The sequence below is a fragment of the Vulpes lagopus genome, chromosome X (assembly GCF_018345385.1).
Source record: "Vulpes lagopus strain Blue_001 chromosome X, ASM1834538v1, whole genome shotgun sequence".
Classification (NCBI taxonomy): domain Eukaryota; kingdom Metazoa; phylum Chordata; class Mammalia; order Carnivora; family Canidae; genus Vulpes; species Vulpes lagopus.
Window position 1 is genome coordinate 122,864,902 of NC_054848.1, and position 27,904 is coordinate 122,892,805.

General features: G+C 39.2%; 1 protein-coding gene across 1 annotated transcript in view; it reads left to right on the forward strand.

Annotated features, from left to right (window-relative positions):
- Window positions 1–414: 414 nt before the first annotated feature.
- Window positions 415–27,904, forward strand: part of VAMP7 (vesicle associated membrane protein 7) — a 71,206-nt gene continuing 43,716 nt past the window's right edge. Inside the window, exons 1-5 of the mRNA XM_041741906.1 lie at window positions 415–546; window positions 11,721–11,875; window positions 17,459–17,516; window positions 19,489–19,626; window positions 22,070–22,160. Coding sequence (XP_041597840.1) covers window positions 11,730–11,875; window positions 17,459–17,516; window positions 19,489–19,626; window positions 22,070–22,160 — 433 coding nt within the window. The 5' untranslated portion in view covers window positions 415–546; window positions 11,721–11,729. The remainder of the gene's footprint in view (window positions 547–11,720; window positions 11,876–17,458; window positions 17,517–19,488; window positions 19,627–22,069; window positions 22,161–27,904) is intronic.

Here is a 27,904-nt window from a genome sequence, read left to right on the forward strand (position 1 = left end):
CAACGAATGAATGGGAGGAAGGGTTGTCTGGGTCTTCAGGCGGTCAGGGAATTCCGTAGGGAAAGCAGAAGGTTCCTGGGACACCAGCTCTATTTTGTGAAATAACAGCAGACGTTACCTGCCGAGACCCAGCACGGAGGCAGCGGGGCAGGCTTCGCGCCTCATCTGTCCCCCGAGTCGGTGCCGGGGCACTCTTCGCGGCCCTGCGTCCGTCCCTTGGCGGCAGCAACCTCGCTTGACGTCGTTTAGCAGGAGTTACTGACTCTGCGGAGGACCCGGCGCTACGGCAGTTGGAACTACCACTCCCAGAATGCAGTGCGGCCACTGGGAAGTGCCGGGGCTGGGAATGCAGCAGGCCCCGCCCCACGGCCCACTCCTATTGGAGGAGCGCTCACATTCCCAGGAGGCCGCGCGCGGGCGGGGCGCTTTACGCGGAAGCCGGTGGCGTCCGGTCCCAGCCTCCTCTGGGAGCGGGCAGTCGGCGGTCCGGCTCCCACTCGCGCCCCTCTGCTCTGAGCCCACGCGCTCTCAGGGGCCGCCGGCCAGGTAAACGGAACGGGGCGCGCTGGGCAGAAGGCGGGGAGACGACGCGGAGGGGGGCGGAGGTGTGGACGAGCCGGTGCGGGGTGGAGCGAGGAGGCAGTGCAAGGGTGACTTGGGCTTCTGTGGTGTCGACGGTTCGGATTGTCGGGCAGGTTCAGTTTTGATGAACTCCGGTTCCTGCCGCTGAAAAGGCCTCCAATGAAAGAGTGTCAGGATGCGTCACTTAAGTTGTTGTCACGGGTGGGGGAACGTTAACTTTCCCTCAGTTCGCGTTCTCCAACAGCTTTCCTCAGCCTTTGAATCCTGAGATTCAATCTTGTGATCTGAGTCTTCTAAAAACTCGTCTCTACGCCCTTGTTTTGATGACGTCACTCCGCTTCCCTACTTCGGGGCTCCTTCGTGGGTTTGTACTCCTCCGCGTGCCCTTCTCACCGCCCATTGTTTCATTCCTCTTCTTCCTCACTTCGCAGAGGGACTCCGTATCTCTACCCAGACCTATTTCCGGAGCATCAGATCTGTATGGTGCGGTTAAAATTGGCCGCATTTAACGAGCTCTGACCATGTACTAGACTCTTTGATGAATTTTTTACATCTCCCTCCCGTAACCCCCACAGATGACCAGTTGTCAGGTCCTTTTCTGTCTTATTCATTGCGCCCAACTACCTGTACCTCCATTGTCCCACCCTTGATCCCAGAGACGTGTTTTCCCTTTAAATAGCTGTGGCTGAGAGCAGACTCACTCATATGTTTAATAGATATTTATTCAAAGGTTAATGTGTGCCAGACACTCTTCTGAGTTCAAGGGATACAGCTAGAAAGAAGATCGAGGAGATCATTACTCTGAGTAGCTTACGTGTTTGCGTATGTGTGGGCAAACAAGAATAATCCAGATGATGGGATGTGGTGGTGGTTAATGCAAAGTAGAACAGGTGGTTGACTTGACATAGGGTAGGCTCCTATCCTGAGAAAGTCCAAGCGCTTGGGTTGGGTCTCAGAACATGACCCTAAAAGAATATTTGTGACACCACCAAGAATAAAAGTCTGTAACCAGACTTCAGACTTTTCATAGACATTTCTTTTCCTCTGCCATGTTGATATTTTTTTCTTCATTCTTCTATCTTCAAGGTTATTACATCAGAATTGGTGGTTTATTTGTCGTTGGTTTATTTCCTCCTAAGACCCAGACAGAAGAGTTGGGGATTAGATTAGATGAAAGCAGCTCAACTGCTTTATTTTACTTAAGGAGATAGTTTAGTAATGAAAAGATCCTTCTTACCAGGTCCTACAGAATGTGAAGTTATCTGTTATTTAAACCAAAACATGCTCATGATTCATTCATTTATTTAACAAATATTTGAGGGAAAATTGTATGCCAGGCACTGTGCTGGGTTCTGGAAAGATCGGATAAAATAGACTTTGATATCTCTTCCAGAGACATGATTCTAACGGTATGCTGAGGAAATTCCTAGTACATAGCCTGACACCTGCATTTTTTCTTCACCCATGGTGAGATAACCACAGATGTTTAAAAAATCTGAATAATATTGTACAGTTTTAGATTATTCACTGGTTACACTTTATTGCATTTATTTCTGTCTGTCTTTCCCATTGTACTATGGCTCTCTTGAGTATGGAGGTCCTTTCTTCCTGGCCTTCATATCTCCACTGTCTACCACATTGGCTGTCATATTGTAAACCCTCAAAACATATGTGTTGAACTGAAATAGGAAAATAATTTGATCCAATCCATTAATTATTTCATTTACACAAGGCCTTCTTTATATAAGGTCATTCACCTTTATAGAAGGTGACCTTCTCATTCACCGAATGTGGGGCTTTCCATCTCATCAGGCTACTTTGCCTTCCCTACTTGGTTGTCACTTCTGTGCCTTCTCTTGTTCCATAGCTCTCCCATAAAATGTGTTCCCATCTCTTTCCTGAGCTTTCCTATTTAATTTAATGGGCCAATTTAACAGTATATAAGACTGTAAACAATCTAATTTCCATGTGTATTTCCTATGAAACATTCTGCTAATGAGCTGTTGCAAGCATTAACATAATACATTCCTTTGCAATAATATAAATAATGATACAGAATGCATTCATTTGAATTTTGCATTCACTATTATACCATATGCTATGTGAGAAGTCCATTTTTCCACCTTTTTTTTGTTTGAACAGTTGCACAATCTGTGTTCATACAGCACATTATAGTATCATTTGGTTTCCACTTGGTACAGTCAGAACTTCAAGTATTATTTTTTCCTTAGCCTGAGATAATTGTTACTTTCTCACTATGTCATTTTCAGAATGTCAAGTCTTAATTCTTCAAATAAAAGGTTTTTATTATGCAGATATCTTTCGATTGTAAATTGTTATGGCGAAAGATAAATTTTGTATTTTTGACTGATTAAAAAAACACAACAGGAATACAAGAGTGCTTGAGTCATGATTGTCAGGCACTGCCATTTTATTTATTTTTATATTTTTATATTTTTAAAGATTTTATTTATTCATGAGAAACACAGAGAGGAGAGAGGGAGAGAGAGAGAGAGAGAGGCAGAGACAAGGACAGAGAGAGAAGCAGGCTTCATACAGGGAGCCTGACGTGAGACTCGATCCCGGGTCTTCAGGATCATGCCCTGGGCTGAAGGCGACCCTAAACCTCTGAGCCACCCAGGCTTCCCGGCACTGTCATCTTAGAGAATTTCTTGGCTCTTAGGTCTTCATGATGCAAATTGCAGCATGGGATTGTGTGCTATCACTCATTTATAAGATACATGTGTAGATCCAGGATATTTACATACATTTTTTTAATGTTATTAAAATAAAAATACAGAATTCAAAAAAAAAAAAGAGTCCTCAATACAGAGACTCGAATGTGAGAAAAACTGACTTGGCCTTTTTCTTTACTCAGTTCCCTAAAACCATCTCACCGTCTACTTAAAGATGCCTCCAATGAGGAGTAGTGTTTGCATCGTTGCTGTGCTATCTTATTTGCAGTTTGTTTTTTTATTTTTTTTATTATGATGTAGTTTTTTTCTAGCGAGGGACATGGGGATTGGGGAGGAATTTTTTTTTTTAATTTTTTTTTTAATTTTTATTTATTTATGATAGGCACACAGTGAGAGAGAGAGGCAGAGACACAGGCAGAGGGAGAAGCAGGCTCCATGCACCGGGAGCCCGACGTGGGATTCGATCCCGGGTCTCCAGGATCGCGCCCTGGGCCAAAGGCAGGCGCTAAACCACTGCGCCACCCAGGGATCCCTGGGGAGGAATTTTTTAAAAGATTTTTTAAATTTATTTGAGACAGAGAGAATGTGATGGGGGTGGGGTGAGGAAAGGCAGAGGGAGAGTTTTAAACAGACTCTGCACTGAGCTTAGAACCTGACACAGGGCTCGATCTCAAGACCGGAGTCGAAACCGAGTTGGACACTTAAGCAACTGTGCCACAGGTGCTCTGAGCAATTTGTTTTTTGATTTTAATACAGGCAATCCATTACTTACAAATGGGCATATTTCAAACATTCCTTTTTAAGATTTTTTGAGGGACGCCTGGGTGGCTCAGTGGTTGAGCATCTGCCTTCAGTTCAGGGTGTGATCCCTGGGTCCGGGGATCGAGTTCCACATTGCCTCCGTCTCTCTCTTTGTGTCTCATAAATTAATAATATAGGAAAAAAAGATATTTTTGTAAGTTGATGCCTTTTTCTTTATAATAGTGCTATTCAGGCATTTCAGTTATTATGCCAGTTGGTAACATCTTAACCTTTCATGGACTTAAAGACCTTCACCACAATTTAAAAATTTCTCTGTAAAAAAAATACATCTGGGGGATCCCTGGGTGGCGCAGCGGTTTGGCGCCTGCCTTTGGCCCAGGGCGTGTTCCTGGAGTCCCGGGATCAAATCCCACATCAGGCTCCCGGTGCATGGAGCCTGCTTCTCCCTCCGCCTGTGTCTCTGCCTCTCTCTCTCTCTCTCTCTCTCTCTCTCTGTGACTATCATAAATAAATAAAAAATTAAATAAATAAATAAATAAATAAAAATACATCTAGAATTCTCAGTTGGATTCCCCTGTAGCATATCTTTTTTTCCTTTGGAATCCCAGCAGCGGGAATAAAAATGTCCTTTTCTTGGAATCTTCTAGGCAAGATTCTAACTCCAAACTCTTGGAGGTTGCCCTTTGACCCATTAATGAGAGTAACGAAAGAGATGGGATAAAGGTTTTGGAGAGAAGAGGGAGTCAAGTCGGAATGATGTGAATATATGGAGAGGGAAGAGTAAGAATGCTTTGGGAGGAACAATGAATTTGTAAGATGTTTTATGCCCTCAAGATATTTTGAATCTTGACCACTGCTACTTGTGAATGTGACTTTATCTGGAAATAAGGGTCTTTGCAGGTGTAATTAAGATGGAAGTTAAAATGAGGTCATAGTGGAGTAGGTGACCTAATAAGAGAAAAGACCTAGAGCCTGCGATGTGAAGACATGGACACACATGAAGAATGCCATATGACAAGGGCGGCACAGTTTGAAGTGATGGCAGCTGAAAGTCAAGGAATGCTAGGGATTTCCAGCAGACTACCAGAAGCTAGGAAGAGATAAGAAAGGATTGTCCCCTACAGACTTCCGAGAGAGCCTGGCCCTGGCAACACCTTGATTTCAGGCTTTTAGCCTCCAGAAGTAGGAGACAATAAATTTCTGTTGTTCTAAGCCTTTGTGGTTTTTGGTACTGTGTCAAGGCAACTACCGGAAACTCATACAGGATTCTTAGCAGGAAGGAAGTAGAACTGGGATAACGGCTCTGGGACCAAGTAAGGAACGAATAAGAGAACAGGGAGGAACAGTGTTGAGACAGGGTTTCCCTTTATATTTCATTATTGGTTTTTTATTTCCTTCTGTTTTCTCTCTGGCTTATCTTTTCCATTCTTTTTTCTTGAATATTATATTTATACAGCACTTTATGACTTGTTAGACATTCACAAAGTACTAGTAATTAGCAGTGCTGGGTTTTCTCTATTTTTTTAAATTATATTTTTTAAAAATTTTATTTATTCATGAGAGAGAGAGAGAGAGAGAGGCAAAGGCACAGGCAGAGGGAGAAGCAGGCGAAGCAGGCTCCATGCAGGGAGCCAAACGCAGGACTCGATCCTGGGTCTCCAGGATCAGGCCCTGGGCCGAAGGCGGTGCTAAACCGCTGAGCCACCCGGGCTCCCGTGTTTTCTCTTTATATATATATATATATATATATATATATTTTATTTTTATTTTTTTTTAATTTTTTTTTTTTATTTATTTATGATAGTCACAGAGAGAGAGAGAGAGGCAGAGACACAGGCGGAGGGAGAAGCAGGCTCCATGCCCCGGGAGCCTGATGTGGGATTCGATCCTGGGTCTCCAGGATCGCGCCCTGGGCCAAAGGCAGGCGCCAAACCGCTGCGCCACCCAGGGATCCCTATATATATATTTTAAATTGGAGTTCAATTTGCCAACATATAGCATAACACCCAGTGCTCATTCCGTCAAGTGCCCCACTCAGTGCCTGTCACCCAGTCACCCCCACCCCCCGCCCACCTCCCCTTCCACCACCCCTAGTTCGTTTCCCGGAGTTAGGAGTCTCTCCTGTTCTGTCTCCCTCTCTGATATTTCCCACTCATTTTTTTCTCCTTTCCCCTCTATTCCCTTTCACGATTTTTTAATACTCCCCAAATGAATGAGACCATATAATGTTTGTCCTTCTCCGATTGACTTATTTCACTCAGCATAATACCCTCCAGGTCCATCCACATTGAAGCAAACGGGGGCATTTGTCGTTTCTAATGGCTGAGGAAAATTCCATTGTATACAGAGACCACATCTTCTTTATCCATTCATCTTTCGATGGACACTGAGGCTCCTTCCACAGTTTGGCTACTGTGGACATTGCTGCTATAAACACCTGCATCGGGGTGCAGGTGTCCTGGCGTTGTATGCATCTGTATCTTTGGGGTAAATCCCCAGCAGTGCAATCGCTGGGTCGTAGGGCAGGTCTATTTTTAACTCTTTGAGGAACCTCCACGCAGTTTTCCAGAGTGATTTCTCACTTTAAATGCAATATTCTTTCACAGTTGTTTCTATTATCCCAATACTCATTAAGACATTACAGATTTAGGTGATGGGGATTAAGGAGTGTACTTGTGGTGAACACTGGGTGTTGTATACATGTGTTGAATCACTACAGTATACACCTGAAACTAATCTTACACTGTTAACTGAAATTGAAATAAAAACTTAAAAAGACATTACAGATTCTATTGCAAGAGTTACAGTGAGGGGATACCTGATGGGCTCAGTGGTTTGGTGCCTGCCTTTGGCCCAGGGTGCGATCCTGGAGTCCCGGGATCGAGTCCCGCGTTGGGCTCCTGGTGTGGAGCCTGCTTCTCCCTCCTTCTGTGTCTCTGCCTCTCTTTCTCTTTCTCTCTCTCTCTCTCTCTGTCTATCATGAATAAATAAATAAATCTTTAAAGAAAAGAGAATTACAATGAGGGCAGATGACATTTGGTGATAAGTGATGTTTTTCACAGTCTAGAAGAGAGTAAGAAATTCCTATTATCAATATCTGAGAAGAAAGTAAACTATCTGATATTTAACAGAGATTTTTTAATTGGGGACTGATTTTATTGAACAAAACACTACTTCCCTGTAACTTATATCCATTGCTCCTAATTATATTCTTTTTTTATTTTTTATTTTTTATTTTATTTTATTTTTCCTAATTATATTTCTAATAATGCACTCCCTGTTCTCGGTGACTGTACTTCATGTAAACTTGAAGGCTGCTGTCACGTTCCCTCCACGTCTTCTATTTTTAATGTTAAATATTTCTAGTTTCTCTAGCTATTCTTCAAGGGATAGAATGTCCAGGTCTCTTACCCATAATGTCACCCTTCCATCCAGTCTTGAAATACTATACCTGGAGTTGAACTCCGTATTCCACATGTGTTCTAACCAGCACAGAGTATAATGGTAATAGTACTTAAAAAGATCAAGACACCCTGTTTCTTAATGTAATTTAAGATTATGTAAGCATTTTAAGCAATTAACTGATGTCAGTTCTTAATGAGCGTATGGTCCACTAAGACTAGATATTTATTTTTTTTCTATTGTTGCCAACTTCAGTTTTCTTCTTGAAGCTACTAAGGGACTAAAGCTGCTACTTTTTCATCTGTCTCAGGGACAATATGATTTCTCATCTCTGTTCTCTTTGTGTTATTGTTTCACTTTGCTGTATATCTCTTTGACTAGCCAGTGACTCCCTTCTTTTTTTTTTAAGATTTTATTTATTCATAAGAGACCAGAGAGAGAGAGAGAGAGAGAGAGAGAGGCAGAGACACAGGCAGAGAGAGAAGCAGGCTCCATGCAGGGAGCCTGACGTGGGACTCAATTCTGGGTCTCCGGGATCACACCCTGGGCTGAAGGCAGGCACTAAACCGCTGAGCCACCCAGGCTGCCCTGGATTATGATTTTAAGAAATGGCACAGTACTTGGAGTGTGTTATAGGGTCAATTGAGGCTTTTAGGATCAAGGGATATAATGAATGAGAAAGTGATTTGGAAATTGTAACTTGCTGCATACGTATAAAGAGAAATCCAGAAAGATGACACAACCTGGGGAATACCCTCATTTAGAGAATGAAGAAAAGACCCTGAGAGGTGTTCAGCTCAAGAGATAGATGAACGCTTCTTCTCTATGTGCTGTCTTTCAATGCTTTTCCAAGAAGGAATCTGGATTCCCTGACTTCAAGCACTTTATGGTCTTGCTGTGTTTCATAAAATATGGTTGTGTGAATCACCTGCATCTAGATAGGCTTACCTTAAATATGTATTCCAGAGTCTTCAAAACTACTGAGTCGGAATTTTAGGTGATGGTACCAAGAATTTGAATTTTTAACAGTGACTATTGCTCTTCCACCCAAGATAACTTGTTGACCTACAGTTTAAGAACCACTGGTCTAGGGCAGCCTGGTGGCTCAGTGGTTTACCGCCACCTTCAGCCCAGGGCCTGATCCTGGAGACCCAGGATGAAGTCCCACATTGAGCTTCCTGCATGGAGCCTGCTTCTCTCTCTGCCTGTATCTCTGGCCCCCCCTCTCTGGGTCTCTCATGAATAAATAAATTAAAAAAGAAGAACCACTTGTCTATTGGATGAAACTGAACATGTTAACAAATAACATTAAGCTGAAGATTTAGTAGAAGAATAGGAAGGTACTTGGTCATCTCTGTATAAATTTATTCTCTAGATAAAAGAAATAGGACTGTTATGTAGAGAAATAGTACAATTCATTAACGTGAGAAAAATAGACTTAACTCATGCTGTATTGTTTTAGAAATATTATGTTTACAAAGAATCTTACCATAATTTAGAGGACCATTCCTCTTGTGGAAGGTTTGGGTTCTTTTCAGTTTGTTTCTATTATGGATAATGCCTTGATGGTAGAGGCAGATATTCTATAGGGATAAGATTGTGGGTATAGAACCATACTGACTCAGTTTGAATCTCAACTCTTATCCCTTACTAGCTTTTTAATTTTGGGCAATTTAGGTCATCTTTATTGCAGTTTGCTCATTTTAGTATAAGTATCATAATAATGTATAATTTAATTGATGTAAGTATTGAGTGGGTTAATATAAAATGCTTAAAATGGTGCCTGGCACACAGTAAGCACTTAATAAATATGGGCTATTAATATTGTTAATATATATCTTTCAGAATCTAGAGTCAAACTTTTGTTGAACTGTTTCCTTAAGATAAATTTTCAGAGTGAGATTACTGCATATGTAGAATTAAGAAACAAAACAAAGAAAAAGAGACAAACAAAAAACAGACTCTTAAATACAGAGAACTTACCTGGTAATTGCCAGAGGGGAGGTTGGAGGAATGGGTGAAATAGATGAAGGGTATTAAGATACACTTATGGTGATAAGCATGAGCACTGAGTAATGCATAGAATTGTTGGATTGTTATATTGTACACCTGAAACTAATGTAACACTGTATGTTAATTATGCTTCAGTATAAATAGGATGAACCATCTCTTTATGCCCCTTTACTATTTATCGTAATTAATTGCTTTTCAGATGGTGATATCTGATCATGCTGTATAATTTATAAATGCAAAATGTATATTATCAATGTGTGTTATATATATATATTGTATGCACACATGCACATATTTGGTGTGTCTCTATATATGTATGCATATCGACATGGTTTAGGGTTGTAAGCTTGTATGAGACTGTGACCTTTTTGTTAAGCCTGTTATTGTCTTACATTAATGTTATAGCACCTTGGTCAATATTGTCTCTAAGTACACAAACAAATGGAAAGATCTTCTGTGCTCAGAGATTAGAAGAATCAGTATTTTTGAAATGTCCATTTCAATTTTTCAGATTTACTGCATTCCCTATCAAAATACTAATAGCATTTTTCACAGAACTAGAGTAAATAATCCTAAAATTTATATGGAACCACAAAAGACTCAGAATAGCCAAAGCAGTCCTGAGAAATAAGAACACAGCTGGAGATATCACAATCCCAGGTTTCAAGATACATTACAAAGTTATAGTGATCAAAACAACATGGTCCTGGCACAAAAACAGACACATAGATCAATGGAACAGATTAGAGAGCCCAGAAATAAACCCACAATTATATGATCCACTACTAGTCAACAAATGAGGCAAGAATATACAACAGGGAATAATAGATGACGGTCTCTTCAACAAATGATGGTGGGAAAACTGGACCACCATCTTACACTATACACAAACTCAAAATGGATTAAATATCTAAATGTGAAATGTGAAACCATAAAACTCCTAGAAGAAAAGTAGGAAGTAATTTCCTTGACATCAGCCTTAGCAACATTTTTCTAGGTATGTCTCCTGAGGCAAGGGAAACAAGCAAAAATAAACTATTGGTACTACATCAGAAATAAAGACTTTTGCACAGTGGAGGAAAACCACCAACAAAGCTATAAGGCAACTTACTGAATGGGAAAAGATATTTACAAACAGTATGTTCATAAGTGGTTAGTATCTAAAATATATAAAGAACTTAACAGCAAAATCCCCTAGATAAAAATCCAATTGAAAAGTGGGCATAGGACCCAAGTAGACATTTTTCCAAAAATGACATACTGATGACCAACAAGCACATGAAAAAAGAGGCTCAACATCACTAACCATCAGGAAAATGCAAATCAAAACCACAATGAGGAATCTCACACTTGGCAGAATGGCTAGTATCAAGAAGACAAATAAGTATTGGTGAGGGTGTGGAAAAAAAGAGATCCTTGTGCACTGGTGATGGGAATGTAAATTGGTGCAACGACTGTGGAAAACAGTATGGAGCTTCCTCAAAAAATTAAAGGTATAAATGCCATATGACTCAGTCATTCCACCTGAGTATTTACCCAAAGAATTCAAAAACACAAATTTGAAAGGATATGTGTACCCCTCTGTTTATTGCAGCATTATTTACAATAACTAAGATAGGCAACCCAAGTGTCCATTGATAGATGAATGGTTAAAGGTGTGTATATCCATACATACACAGATATATATGTATATATACACACACAACGGAATATTATTACTCAGCCATGAAAAAGAATGAGTTCTTGCTATTTCCAACATGGATGGACTTAGAAGGTGTTATTCTAAGTGAAATAAGAGACAAATACCGTATGATTTCGCTTATCTCTGGAATCTAAAAAATGCATTAAAAAAAACGAAAAGCAGAATCAGACCTATAAATATAGAAAACAAACTGATGGTTGACAGGGAAGGGGGACCGGCAAAAAGGAGTGAAGGGGAGTGGGAGGTACAGGCTTCCATTACGGAGTGAGCAAGTCATAGGAATGAAACGTACATCAGGGAATGTAGTCAATGAGTTGTAATGGTTTTGCATGGTGACAGATGGGAGCTACACCTGTGGTAAGCATAGCATAAGTTGTAGACTTGTCAAATCACAGTGTTGTACACCTGAAACTAAGGGAACATTATGTGTCAAATAGAGAGAGATCAATTAAAAAATGAATATTGAAAAGACTTTTCGGGTAGATGTTGTAAATGATAGTTTTCTTTTAAAATATCATGTAAAAATATTCTAAGTTTTGTGTGTCTTTTTTTCCTTTTGATAGATTGAAGCCATGGCCATTCTTTTTGCAGTTGTTGCCAGGGGAACGACTATCCTTGCCAAACATGCTTGGTGTGGAGGAAACTTCCTGGAGGTGACAGAGCAGATTCTGGCTAAGATACCTTCTGAAAATAACAAACTCACGTACTCACATGGCAAGTGAGTTCTGCTCTGCATGGGTAGAGGGTGAAAGAAATGAATTTGATTATAATAATAATAGAAAACTAGAAAACAAAGTTCTTGGTAGATAAATAAACTGACAGGACAGTAACCTTTAGCAGCTTAGAAAATGGTTTGGTTCTATTCATTATGAATTCAAATTATTTTATCATCGAAGTGATATATTTTAAAGAAAGACATGGTAATGTTACTTGTAAAATATGACTTTGCTATAGAGTTCTAGGGTATTTGCTACGTGATACAGATTGAGAGGCATGATTATCCTTTGTTCATTCTTTTAGTAAATATTTCCTGAGCATTTGACTATTGCCAGGCACTGTGCTTGGTGCTGGGGATACAACAAGAAATTACATAGTATTTGCCCTCAGAGAGGTTATAGTTTAATGGAGGAGACAGTCAAATCCATAGATAATTGTAGTGGAAGGTAGTGGATAGGAGGATGGCAACGGTCGGTAGAGAAGTATGAAGTGATGAAATCATAGCATATGTTTAGGAAACTACAGGTGGTATTCCATGACTGGTACCCAGCATGGTGAAAATAAAGCTAGAGCGATAGGTAGAAGTGAAGTCCTGTAGGGCCTCGTAGTCCATGTGAATAGGTTGACTCTACCCTGTGGGTAGTGGGAAGGCACTGAAGGCTTTCAGCTGGGGTGTGACGCCGTCAGGTTTGCTCTAGAAAGATCACTCTGTTGGCTGGTTGGAGAATGGATTAGGGAGGGCATAGATGGGAAATCTTAGTAAATCAGATAAAAAGTGCCTCAGCCTTCTTCATCAATACTTAAAAAAACTTTTGTTATTTAACCCATCCTAATTTCCTTAGTTCTTATCTCAGAAGGAGGTTCTTATTACTTTCCAAAGCTAGGCCCTTGTATAATTTAGGATCTAGTCTAGTCTAAGCTACTGTAAGAGAGATACTCAAAGTACAGTGTTACTTAAATGAGATAGCCCAGAGATGAGTACTTCCAGGCTGGTGGGGTGGCTCTGTCATTTTCAGATAGTGTCCTCAGCTCTGGCCAAGGAGGCTCCTTTTAGTTCTTAACTCTCTGTGCTTGCCTAGTACTTTTATTTTTTTATTTTTTATTTTTTTAATAATAAATTTATTTTTTATTGGTCTTCAATTTGCCAACATACAGAATAACACCCAGTGCTCATCCCGTCAAGTGCCCCCGTCAGTGCCTGTCACCCATTCACCCCCACCCCCTGCCCTCCTCCTCTTCCACCACCCCTAGTTCGTTTCCCAGAGTTAGGAGTCTTCATGTTCTGTCTCCCTTTCTGATATTTCCTACCCATTTCTTCTCCCTTCCCTTCTATTCCCTTTCAGTATTATGTATATTCCCCAAATGAATGAGACCATATAATGTTTGTCCTTCTCCGATTGACTTATTTCACTCAGCATAATACCCTCCAGTTCCATCCACGTCGAAGCAAATGGGGGGTATTTGTCGTTTCTAATGGCTGAGGGATATTCCATTGTATACATAAACCACATCTTCTTTATCCATTCATCTTTCGATGGACACCAAGGCTCCTTCCACAGTTTTTGCCTAGTACTTTTAAAGGCAAAGCCCAGAAGTAGGCTGACATTATATTGTTGAAAAGTTTTGGCTTACATTTTATTTTTCCCCACATAGTTATGTAGCTTACGTGCTGGAAGAGAGGCTAGAATTTGTCATTTATAGCTGTGCAGCTGTACGTTCAGTTAAAATTCTATTACTCTGGAAGAAGTTACAGGATATTAGGAGACAAGTTACAATCTTCTGTTCTACTCTTCTGGGCCACTTACTTATCTGAGTGTACTCCTCTCTGGGTGTACATATCCTCTGTGCCGGAGATGGCTGCAAAGACTCATCTGATCAACTGTCCAGCTCAGAGAGCGTGGGTGACTCGCCTCTTCTCCATCAGGCCCAGGGGTGGCTCCTGTGACCTACTGACCGTAAAGTAGAAGCAAAGTCCTATGTTCTTCCTGCCCTCCCCCCCGCCCAACCCAAAAGAGCGTGGTAGAAGAACATCAGCAACATGGAAGTTACAAATTCACATCTCAAAAAGGGAAGAATGAGAAACAGAAGTCACTGCTTCCTAGCAGTGTTCCAGTAACTACTCCATAGCAATTTCAAGAGCTCCCTGTTCTCATCCTGCAGTGGTCAGTGGTTCTGCTTTATTGGAGGAATTCCCCTGTCTCTTATCCCTGATTCTTGGATTTGTTCTCCGGGAGGCTCTTCCTTGTCCATTATCATCTGGCCACAGCCAAAGTGGGTGTGAGAAAGTATCATCTTTGGGGACTGGACAGGTTTTGTAGTCTGCTGCCTGTTGGTAGAGTTTAGAGGTCCAGACATTGTCTGAGGGGTGGAATGATCCCAGCTTTTTTTGTGAGTGTGGCTTTATAGTGTTTAAAAAAACTTACCAAAAAAGAATACTTACTAGGCTTATGGTCCCTGTGTTCCAGGTCAGTTTCCAGGAAGATGCCCAGGGAAAGCACATTCAGTCCTTTTAGAGGCAAGACTGGAATTGGGGACATACCCTCCACTCACATTTTATTAGGCAGAAATTAGTTACGTAGCCATATCTAGCTACAAGGGATGTCAGAATATGTAATCCTGTCAAAATGTGGTTATGGTAAAGAAAGCAACATGATCCCTCTGCTGTGCCTCTCCACCTGCATACTGATCCCGTCCTGCCCGATGTCCTCTCGAGCGAGGCTCCATCACCCAGTTTTTTCTCTTAGCCTTCTGCCTTGGTTTCTTTCCTATAATCATATTCCATCATCTTGATTAAAAATATCTCTTACTATTGTACACTGAAAGAAAAAAGTCCATTTTACTGTAAGACAGCCAATTACCCCCTGAAATCGAATCTGCCTTCTGGTATTTCACCAGCCATTGAGTTGGTCAAGCCTAACACTTAAGGATCATGTTTGACTTCCTCACCGAATCCTAGCCATTCTCCTACAAGAGATTTACAGTGCCTTCCCTTTCTTCTAATCCCACTTGTCAGTGTTTAGTTTAGGGCTTTATCATTTTTATATTTTTAATAGCCTCCTTCCAACTGGTTTTTCAGCTTCTAGTTGCACCCTCCTTAAATCTGTATTTCACATTCATGTGACTGCACTTTCTTGCTTTAAAAAAATCCACTGTTTTTAGAGTAAAGCCCAAACTTAACCTTCATAATTTTGTCCCTTCCTGACCTTTCTACCCTTATCTCTGTAGGAGTCCTTGCCATTCCTTGACCTGGCTGTGTCATTTCAAGCTTTGTTGTATCTTTTTTTCATGCTTTTGGACTGTCTCTCCCCTCCCAGCCCCCTGGTAAATTTTTGCTCATTTTACAGGTCCCAGATGAGGTACTCTCTTCACTATTATTTAATCCTTCTAAAAGGGCGGTTTTGATCACATCCCTTTCCTTCAGGTATTCTCTGCACTTAAAGTTTCTTAACATGATTTGGAAGACTTCAGTGTATGCCCCTACTTCTTTTTCTGGCCTCATATCTCACTGCTTTGGGCTTCAGTTTTGTTCCCCAGCCTTGCTTAGCTATTTGCATTGCAATACTGGGTTCTTTCTTCCTGTTTTTTGCAGTAGCTAGTACCTTTTCCTGGAATATGTTAATCTTACTTTGAAAAAAAAAATGACTTTGCTTTTCTGAGCCTAGATATTTCCTTTTCTAGAAACCCTGAATTCCAAGACCAGACCAGGTGCCCCGTTATGGCTTGTCTCCATAGCATCCTTTGTTTATTCATTTTGTAGTAACACACTGGATTATAATTGCAATCTTTACTTTTTGCCTCTGTCCCCTGACTGTAGGCTCCTTGGTGGCAGGGACCATACCTTGCAAGTTTTGTGGTCTTGGCATCAAGTTACTCTCTAGTATGACTTCCATTTTGGATGCTGTGTTTAAGTGCTCTGTGGTCTGTCCAATTGCATGTGTATAGTAGACAGTAGTATATGTCGGCCTGGAGCTCAGGAAGTAAGTCAGATCTGGATTTGGGAATCATCAGCATAATTGTGGTAGCTGAAAACAACAATAAAACAGGACAGTGGATGCCACCATCCAGGGAGCGTGTGTGAGAAGAACGGAGAGCTGAGGATGCCAGAGGATATCAATAGGGTGAGAAAGAGACTACCACATTAACCCGGCAAGTCTGGTGTTGGGAAATGTAGTGGAGAGAAAACACTTTCCAGAAGAAGGAAGTGGTCAACAGAATCATGTTTCAGAGAGGGCCACTCTCTGATACGGCGATGTGGAAGTCATGGTGGGATTGATGTGAACGGTTTTACAGTAGTGGAGGAAGACCTTTTTCCTGAATTCCCATACCTCCTTGTAATTCGTATCAAGCCTTTATGTGAACATTAAAAGTATAATTCAGCAGGTACTCCTATCTATGCACTTGCCCAAGGTGGAAATCTGGGAGGCAAAATTGAGTTATCCTTCTGCTTTATTTCCAGTAGCCAGTTATCAGGGTCTGTTAAATTTCTTTCGCCTTTTCTTTTTCATTGCCCATAGCACTTGAATTTATTCCCCTCTTCATTTGCTTACCTGCTCTACTGCAGTTGTCTCCTGTCTGGTCCTCATTTCAGTCAATTTTCCATGCTCTAGCCAAAACATCCTTTTTCAAGACGAATCTTATCACACTCTCTTCAGGCTAAAACCCTTTGACGCTTGTTCATTATTCTTAGGATAGTGCTTAATGAGGTTTTGACATCTTATATAACCTAACCTGCTATTTGCTTGCTTCTCCAGCCTCATTTGTGCAGGCAATTTGTTTTTTCCTTCTATTTCACACTCTAGTCATGTGAACTCATTTGACTTTACTAAACCCATTATGTGCTTTTTGTAATTTCCAGGCCTTTTTGCTTGTTGGTTTTTCACTCTGGAACGCTGTGTCTGCTCTTTACCTTGCCATCTTGTTCTTCAGGCCTTGACTCAGACATCACTTGCTCCAGGATGTCTTTCCCATTACCCTCTCTGCTAAACTCTGTTAGGTGTCTCCTTTATGTTTCCAGAGCACCATGTGCTGCCTTTTACTCCTCATCCTGTTTTACCCTGCTGCTCTATAATTCCCTGCCCTGTGATCTTTGTTAAGGCAGGGCCTGATGGTTTTGCTTATTTGTATCCTCAGCACCTAGCCCGGTAACTGGCTCAAAGTAGATGCCAAACAAATGTTAATGTTGGGTATTTGGTGGAAAACGTGATTGCTTTGAGATCTGAAAACAAGGCAAGGAAGACCTATAGCCCATTGGAGGTTAATCTTAATTACGTGTCCCTCCTAAAATGTCATCTCTTGTTCAGGCCCTAAGATTCCAATTACACTTTTGCAGCTACCATTTTAATGAGTAATGTGCATACCATTGTGCTACATAGTTAGGGTAGAGACTTTCTTTTAATGTCTTAATTTATTCTTACCAGTTGGACTTGAGGGTAACAAGTGTATAGGGGAGGGGCAGAGGGAGAAATATAGTATCTGTAAATGAAACGGTCACATTGGCAGTATTAAGTTTGCTTATACATAGAAGATGGAAGTGAAAGAGATATTGCTCATAACCACAGTAAGTTTTATATCTTTTATCCTACAGTTATTTGTTTCATTACATCTGCCAAGACAGGATTGTATATCTTTGTATCACTGATGATGTAAGTAACTTGAAGACATGTTGCTATTTAACTGTGTGTACTGTTAATAGAGCCAGTTCTTAATTATACTTATCTTTGGTATATAAAGGTGATGTGATTATAACTGTCCATAGCTGGAAATGTTTTTGATACTTTGCGTTTATCATATGGAGCAGCAAATGACAAGACTTGATTTCTGGGTATATGGAAATCAGCTCATTTTGGTAGAGTTTTAGCTTAACTAACCTCTTGCAACTTTTACATTTATCCTATTGTGTAGTAAGAACTGGTCTTCATAATCATGACCCTTTGATATCAAATCCTCTAAAATCTATTTATCTGAAATATTAAAATAAATAGGTTATTTTATTCAATCAGTAGTGAATTTTTTAATGTATACAGACCGTTGGAAAGCAAAATCACAACACATTATGGTCAGCTTTGTCAACCTGTAGTTTACATTGGTTGTTTTTTGAGTATTTTGTAGGTTCTAGACCAAAATGCTCAGTAACTTAACAGCGCCATCAAGGTCATTTCTCTCCTCTGCATCCTTAGTGTCAGCTTCTTCCTAGATACATTACCCTATGGTTGCATGGAGCCACATGCTTATTTATCTGTGTCCAGAGAAGAGGACTATGTCTTTTCAAATCTCTTACTTTAAGAATGAGGGAAGTTCTCAGAAGCACACCCTCCTCTCTCCTCTTTCAAAGTGAACTTCTTTTCATGTCTTATTGGCTAGGACTGGGTTATATACTTATTTTGAAATCTGTCAGTGACAAGAGGCATGGAATTGGTATGATTGCCATAGGTCAGGGTTTCTAACCTTATTGTGTCACAGACCCCTTTTACACTCATGGGCCCCTCCCAGGATGTTTTAAAATGTATGAAATACATGATTATAAACAAAATCAATTATATTGAAATACAGTATTCTGAGTAGTTTAAAATCGATGTAGTGATACATATGCCTTTTTATGAATTCATTAAGTAACAAGATCTAGTCATATGTCAATAATGATTTAATGATATTTTGATCTATCTATAACTGATGGTATGTGAAAAAAAGATTTCTGTTGGTGACAGTGTCACGGGTACTGTTTGGTACTATTCTGGTTTGTTACCTACACTCAGATTTGAAATTTAAGACTTAATGTGATTTATTTTCTATCCAAGTGCATGAACCCCTTGAATTTGGATCACTGAGCCCAGTGTAAGAACCCTTAGCTTAGACTAATCATCTTGGCTGAAATGGAGATGAGTGTCAACCATAGTGATCATCCCTGCTTTTTATTCCCTGCTTTCACAGTATTTTCTATGATCAATTTAAAATGATCTTTATTCTCTGGTTTCACAGTATTTTCTAAAATGATTTTAAATATCCAGCTATATCTGAAATGACTGATGTGAAAAGGCTTGGAATAGATGAGAAATATCACTAATTTGAGTTAATCAGAGTTGAGTTTTCTATTTATTGAGTTATAATTGTGTGTGAATACACACACACATACTTTTTGACTGGCTGGGATCAGATAAGAGTACATCATTTGATCTTTTCAAGTATGCCATCACAATCTTAAAAAACTCAAAGTTTTTATCAGTAGTGTTATCTTTGTGTGTGAAAGACTGTATTATTATTATGGATTTATTAAGCCTCTTCTTGTGCTGGGCCTTCTAATAGATCCTGTGAAAGATACGGAGGAAATGAAACCCTATTCTTACTCTGAGGAAACTAACCTAGATACTGTTATCTTTAGTTAGCAGTAGTCAAATATATTTGGATTGGACTCTTGGTTCTTTCTTTTAGTACTTGTTTGGCCTTTGCCAAGTTACCTTTTAAGAGCCTTTGTTTCCTAATTGTGAAATTAGGTCAGTGTTCGTTCCCTCTCTTGGAATCATCGCTCAGTAAATGTTATCTGTTCTTATGGTTGTTGTTAATCATCCATATCATCTTTGTTTACTTTCTGATGTGAACTCTGTGTTGGTCTCTTTTCAGGATTTTGAACGTTCCCGAGCATTTAATTTTCTGAATGAGATTAAGAAGAGGTTCCAGACTACATATGGTTCAAGAGCACAGACAGCACTCCCATATGCCATGAACAGCGAGTTCTCAAGTGTCTTGGCTGCACAGTTGGTAAGATCTTTTTCAGGATGTAGTATTTTGATTCATATCTTCTTTATTACCTTGAAGTACTTTGAATATAAGGGACCCTGACCTGCAAATATATTTTTCTGATTGTGCTATTAATGTCAACATAATAAAACTTCCCAGGTAGAAAAATTTTAAATAATCAGTGATACTGTCTATTATAGGTTCAAAGTATCTAGGAATGGGGAAGAACGTTAAAGATCATGTACTTGAGGGGTGCCTGGGTGGCTCAGTGAGTTAAGCATCTGCCTTCAGCTCAGGTCATGATCTCAGGGTCCTGGGATCACGCCCCATGTCGGACTTCCTGCTTAGCAGGGAGCCTGCTTCTCCCTCTCCCTCTGCCTGCCAGAGGGAGGTGCTTGTGCTCTCTCTGTGTCAAATGAAAAAATAAAAATCTTAAAAAGAAGGAAATTAATTCATCAGAAAACAAAAGATATCTACTTGAGCTACCTGTCTAATGCATGAATCCACTCAATATGCCAAATGACCTCTTACCTTGTACATTAAACTTCTACCCTCCTATGTGGCAATGTAATATTTTTGTGTGTGTGAGAGAGAGTGCATGTGTGCACAGGCAGGGGCAGTGGCAGGGAGGAGTAAGGGTAGGGCACAGAGAGAGTCTCAAGCAGGCTCCACACTGTAGGGAGCCCAATGTGGGCCTGTCTTGTGACCCTGAGATCATGACCTGAGCCTGAAGTCAAGAGTCCAGTGCTTAATGACTGAGCCACCCAGGCTTCCCAAGGCAACTGTAATTTTTGAACAGCTTAATGCAGTCATTTGAGTCTGTTCATCTATATGAATACCTAACGGTCAGCTCAGTGAACCTTTGTGTAAGTATACAGTTGTGAAATACTGCCCTTTTCAAAATACATCTCCATGACCCTAAAAGTTCCTAATGTTCCTTTGCCGTCAGTCCCCTCCCCAGCACTCTGCCCCAGCAACCTCTGCTCTATTCTCTGTCACTATGAAGTAGTTTTGTCTTTTCTAGAATTTCCTATAAATGGAATTATATATTACATACTTTTCTCGTGTCCTGCATGTTCAATGTAAGTGTCTTGGTACTCATTCAGGTTGCATAAATCAGTAGTTCTCTTCTTTTTTGCTGAATAGTGTATGCATACACCACAATTTGTAATAAATCGTCAAACTTTTTTCCAAAGTGGTTGTACCATTTACATTCCCGCCAGCAGTTCTTCTGTTTTTACATTCTTGCCAACGCTTGTTATGGTCTTTTTAATTTTAGTCATCCTAGTGGGTGTGTAGTGATATCTCATTGTGGTATTAATTTGCATTTCCCTGATGACTAATGATGTTGAGACCTTTAAAAATGCTTCCCTTTTAGCCATGAAACTATTTGAGTGCAAAGACATATGTTCTATGATTGTGTTGTGAATGAGGAAAAAAAAGAATTCTTGTAATTGAATCCATTTCTTTTTACTTCTTTAAGTATTCTTTTTAGCATTTTTTTGAGTGTTATACTTTTAAATATGTATTCTTCTGGGGGTGAAGTTCTTTTAAATGGTTATAAATCTTGGTCAGTTGCTTTGTCTTATACTTTGCACTAGAAAACATTCATATATGTGAAACTATAAAAACATCAGCAACCAAAAATCTACCAATGTATAGTCAAAGGTAAATAGGGTAAGCTGGCAGCAGTACTTTCAACTTAGCCAGTTTGTCCATAGCTCCATGTCTGTGACCCTCTGAACAAATGTGTGCCCGGATTGTCATCTATAACATAACAGCTGTGAGATAATGATAAGATGGAGATGGAAATGGTAATAAGAGCATCTCAATTATGGAGTTTTTGGGTAGATTAAACAATGTTCTCTCTTTGAAGCATTTAGCACAGTGAAGTGACTGGAATATTGTATATTAAAGGACTTGTGGATAGCTATGGATAATAATTTAAAAATATATACTATTATCAATGTCTTACATTTCTAGATCCTATAAGAAGCCAGTGAAAATAGGATGCATACTCTGATCCCAATAGATAGAAGAGTAGATGCTCAGAGGGTGGGCCAGCCCCTCCTCATCATACCCAAGCAGTGGGGAACAATTTAGAGTACTTTTCCCTGTCCTATTCTCCCTGCCCCAATTATGGTCTTCTTTTTTTCCCTTCTTGTCTGAGCATAGATGATATGAGCCCATACTTCTGCCCCAAGAGTCTCAGATATATATATGGATGGATGGATAGATAAAACAGGTTGATTATAATACATTTACCTTTATTTCATTTTAAAAAATATACTATAAGACTTACATAGTAACATTTTTTAATGCTGCCTGATAACAATTTTTAATGAAATTGCATGTATCTTTTGTATCATTACAGGCATAATTTAATAGCATTCCTCAATGTCATTCCTTTTCATTTAACTATTGTAAATAATGTCTGAGTAAGTTAAATCTTCTTTTCTTTTAGAAGCATCACTCTGAGAATAAGGGCATAGACAAAGTGGTGGAGACTCAAGCCCAAGTGGATGAACTGAAAGGAATCATGGTCAGAAACATAGGTATGTTTCATGGTATAGTCTGCATGCATATGGGCAAAAATGATAATAGATTACTTGATTGGGATCCAATTATTCTTGAAAGGCTGAAATAGTACTTCCTTATTCTTAGTTTTGGAAACTAGTTATTAGCTGAAATATGAAATTACCTATGATACCGTCTCCAGTATGAATTGTGTTTTCTTAGTACTTATGACTCTTCTCCATTCTAATTTGTTCGTTGGCTTAGCAAGACTAATTTCTGAGACTCTTACAACATTTCAGCAATTAAAAATACCCAGATAGCTGATATTATCAGTAGATTCTTAAAGTATAACTTTTTGACCTCCTCAGAAAGTCTGTAGCTCTTGACTGAGAGAAAGAATTGGTCCAAAAAACCGTTGTACTCTTCAAAGAATGAACTATGATATAAATTCTGTCAGCCTATGAATATTTTGTCAAGCTATTTAGCACGTTAAAATAACCCAGAGAAATGCATCAAGTTTATGTTTTATGCAGTTGAATTTAGATTTAGGGTGATGCTAGTTTTTTAAAAGCACTCCTTCTCTATATGTAGTCCCTGGGCCAGCAGCATCAGCATCTCTTAGGAACCTGTTAGAAATGCAAGTTTCTAGGACCCACCCCAGAGCTATTGAATCTGAAACTCTGCATGGGTCCCAGCAATCTGTTTACACAAGCCTTCCAGAGGATTTGAATGCATATTTAAGTTTTTTAAGGGAAATAACTCAGATAATAACTTGTACTAAAAAAGTGAAAATGATTATATTGTCATTTTATAAGATTTTTGAGACATTGTCAAATTTCATAGATGCCAATGAACTTATAATCTTGGAATTACTGTTTGAATCACTTGTACATTTATTACTAGAACAGGTACAAGCTATAAAGACATTTTAGAAAAGAAATGCTCTACGTCTCAGATTCATTTCGATTTAAAAAATTTTTTTATCTCTCTCTATATATTATAATAATAATTCATATTCACTTTTGTTGAGGCAATATAATATAGTGACTAAGATTTGGAGTCATATGTGCCTGAGTTTGAGTCCTGATTTCACTTGCAACCTACTGTGAACCCTTGGTCAATCCTCAACTTCTCTGAGCTTTGTTTTCTAATCTGCAAAAAGGAGATGGGTTAGGGTTAGTGTTACTGTATGTAAAGCATCTTGTACAGTGCCTGGCACGTAGTAAGATTGAAATCATCATTAGCTGTCATTAAACTACTTTATGCCCACATAGTGTTTCATTGGGCTAGATCATAGGTTATGAATCATATCTGTATTTTGGACCCTTTGGTTCTTTAGAGAGGTGTTACTCAGAGTACTGTTTTACAACTGGATGAAGAACTTGCACCGGCACGTCAGTCAGTGCTGTGCTTCCTTCATTGAGAATGTCTTGTTATGAATGTGCCAGCTGGCCTGAACTGTGTGCTTAGAGACTTAGTTGAAGCAGTAGCAGACACTTAGGTAGCACTGATTTAGAGGTTTGTGTTATAATGACAGTACTGCTATAAATGGTTTTGGGCCTATTTCTCTTAATTTTCTTGAGATTAATTCCCAGGAACAAGATTGATAAGCAAAAGGGAGAAACATTTTTTTTAATTTTTATTTTATTTTCAATTAATTAACATACAGTATAATATTAGTTTCAGATGTACAATATAGTGACTCAGCACTTCCGTATAACACTCAGTGCTCACCACAAGTGTCCTCCTTAATCCTCATCAGCAATGTAACTCATTCTCCCACTCTCCCTCCCCTTTCGTAACCATCAGTGTGTTCTCTAGAGTTAAGAGTCTATTTCTTGGTTTGCCTCTGTTTCTTTTTTTTTTTTGTCCATTTGCTCGTTTGTTTTGTTTCTTAAATTCCACAAACGAGTGAAATCATATGGCGTTTTCCCTTCTCTGACTTACTTTGCTTAGATTATATATTCTAGCTGTATCCACATCATTGCAAATGGCAAGATTTCATTCTTTTTCTGAAGGCTGAGTAATATTTTATTGTGTATATACCACCTTTTCTTTGTCCATTCATCAGTCGGATATTTGGGTTCTTTCCATAATTTGACTATAGTAGATAATGCTGCTATAAAAAGTGGATTGTGTGTATCTCTTCAAATTTGTATTTTTGTATTCTCTGCGTAAGTAGTAGTGCAATTGCTGGGTCATCGGGTAGTTCTGTTTTTAACTTTTGAGGACCCTCCATACTGTTTTCCACAGTGACTGAGTTTGCATTTCCAATAATAGTGTGAGAGGGTTTCCCTTTCTCCACATCCTCACCAACATTGTTGTTTCCCCGTGTTGTTGATCTTAGCCACTCTGATTGGTGTGAAGGGATATCTTATCATGGTTTTGATGTGTATTTCTCTGAAGATCAGTGATGTTGAGCATAAAAGGGAGAAACAAACAAACAAAACAAAAAAAAGGGAGAAACAGCTCTTGATATGTTTGTCTCTTGGCTATTTGAGGTAATTTCTTCTTGTTGACTTTAGTTTTAATTGTATGTCTAGATACAGACTATAGCACCTATTGAATAAACTACTAATATTTCTTTTCCATCTGTTTTTGGTTACCAAATATATTTATTTTACCTGAAAGTGAATCAGCCAACTGCTACAGTTTTGCTTATTGCAAATGCGTAAGGTTCTCAGAAAGTGAAACTTTTAAGTCAGCTTCTTTTAAATGACTTACTTGTTTTTAGAATTACTGAGATATCAAATTAAAATTTAGCAAAAGCATTTCTAATCATCTCCCTTTGATTTTTTAAACAGCTTTATTGAGATAAAAATCATATGTCATACAATTCACCCATTTAAAGTATAATATCCAGTGGTTTTTAATCTATTCAGAGAGTTGTGCAACCAATTTGAAAATATTGCCAACTTTGACAATATTAAACTTCTGATCCATGAACATGAGATGTCTTTTCATTTACTTAGGTCTTCTTTAAATTTTTCAATGATATTTTGTAGTTTTTGGCATATAGATCTTAGATGACAAAGACTTTCTGCTTGACCAAATGTTAGACCATCTCCTCTGAGCCCTCTATTTGGCTAGGCCTGATTCTTGGGCTGTGTCAGGTCTACCTGAGCCAGTCTTAAGTTAATCTCCTACCCTTGATATCTGATCACCATTGATAGCTGATCAGGTTCCTCATCCTCTCCCTTTGATGTATAAGTTCTTGGCTTGCCTTTAGAAAGATTATTTTAGGCTAGTTTAGACCTACCCTTGATTTTTTTGTCAGTAATTTTTCATCCACTGACTACCCTCTCGCTCTGCTTGTTGGCTAATAATAAATCTTTACCTGTCCTTGTTTTTTTTTTAATTTATTGAGATGTAATTTACATAAACACCGTGTGAGTTTAAGGTGTGCGTGTTGACTTATGTATTACAATATGATAGCCACTTTTACTTCTAGCTGACACCACTATCACATCATGTAAATTGTCATTTCTTTTTTGCACTGAGAAAATTAAAGATGTAGTTTCTTAGCAATATTGAAGCGTATAATACAGTATTGTTGACTATGATTGGTGTGCTGTACACTGGATCTCCAGAATTTATTCATCTTCTGGTTGCAAGTTTGTACCCTTTAACACTATCTCTGCACTTTGTCCATCTCTCAGAGCCTGGTAACCACCATTCTATTCCCTGTTTCTACAAATTTGGCATTTTTAGATTCTTATATTACATGTAAGTAATATATAATATATGTCTGCCTCTGGCTTATATCACTAACGTAGTGCCCTCAAGATCCATCCATGTTGTCACAAATGGCAGGATTTCATTCTTTTTTGGGGCTTGATAATATTCTGTTGTATATGTATACTTCATCTTCTTTATCTGTTGATGGACACTTAGGTTGTTATCACATCTTGGCCGTTGTGAATAATGCTGCATTAAACATGAGAGTGCAAGTATCTTCTCAATATCCTGTTTTTATTTCCTTTGGGTGTATACCCAGAAGTGGAATCACTAGATCATATGGCAGTTGTATTTTTAAGTTTTGAGGAACTTTCATACTATTTTCCATAGTGGCTGCACCAATTTATGTTCCTACCAACAATTCATAAGGGCTTCCTTCTCTCCACACCCTCACCAACATCTGTGATTTCTTGTCTTCTTGATCGTAGCTATTCAAATGGGTGTGAGATATCCACAGTATCTCATTGTGGTTTTGATTTGCATGACCCTGATGATTAGTGATGTTGAGGAACTTTTTGCGCGTCCGTTGGCCATCTGGATGACTTCTTTTCAGTACCTTTTCTGTTCCTCTACCCATTTTTAATAGTGGTTTTTTTTGTTGTTGATTTTTTGTTTGTGTTTTACTGAGTTGTATGTATTCCTTATTGATTTTAGATATTAACTCCTTATCCAATATATGGTTTATAAATATTTTCTCCTATACTGTAGGTTACCTTTTCATTTTTGTTGATTGTTTATTTTGCTGTTGCAGAAGGTTTTTAGTTTGATATAGTCCCACTTGTTGAATTTTGCTCTTATTGCTTGGGCTTTTGGTGTCCTATCCAGAAAAATCATTGCAAAGACCAGTGTCAAAAAACTTCTTTCCTGGGGGATCCCTGGGTGGCTCAGCGGTTTGGCGCCTGCCTTTGGCCCAGGGAGCGCTCCTGGAGTCCCAGGATCGAGTCCTGCGTTGGGCTCCCGGCATGGAGCCTGCTTCTCCCTCTGCCTGTGTCTCTGTCTCTCTCTCTCTCTCTCTCTCTCTCTGTCTATCATGAATAAAAAAAAAAAACTTCTTTCCTGTTTTCTTCTAGGAATTTAATGGTTTTAGTCTTCGAACTTAAATCTTTAATCCATTTCAAGTTATATTTTGGAGGATTGTATAAGGAATCCAATTTCAGTTTCCTGCATGTCATTTTCTAGTTTCTCAGCACCATTTGTTGAAGAGACCATCTTTTTCCTAGTGAGGGTTCTTGGCTCCCTTGGAAAAATCATAGTCAACTGTATATGTGGGAGTTTGTTTCTGGGATCTCTGTTCTGTTCCATTGGTTCATGTGTCTGTGTTTATTCCAGTACCACACTGTTTTAATTAGTATAGCTTTGTAGTATAGTTTGAAATCAGGAAGTGTGATGCCTCTGGCTTTGTTCTTTCTCAGGATTACTTTATCTATTTGGGGTCTTTTGTGGTTCCATAGAAATTTTAGGATTGTTTTTTTCTATTTCTGTTAAAAATGCTTTAAGAATTTTGAAAGACATTGCATTGAATCTATAGATGGCCTTGGGTAGTGCGGCCATTTTATTACAATTAGTTATTCTGGGGGCACCTGGGTGGCTCAGTGGTTAATTGTCTGCCTTCGGCTCAGATCGTGATCCCGGGATTCTGGAATCGAGTCCCACATTGGGCTCCCCACAAGGAGCCTGCTTCTCCCTCTGCCTATGTTTCTGCCTCTCTCTCTCTCTGTCTCTCTCATGAATGAATAAATAAAATCTTTTAAAAATTAGTTCTTCTGATCATTGAACATGAGATATATTTACATTTGTTGTGTCTTTAATTTCTTTCGTCAGTGTCTTATAGAGTTCATTGCAGAGATCTTTCACCTACTTGGTTAAATTTATTCATAAGTGGGACGCCTGGGTGGCTCAGTGGTTGAGCGTCTGCCTTTGGCGCAGGCTGTTATCCTGGATTCCTGGGATTGAGTCCTGTATCCGGCTCCCCGCGGGGAGCCTGCTTCTCTCTCTGCCTGTGTCTCTCTGCCTCTCTCTCTCTCTCTCTCTCATGAATGAATAA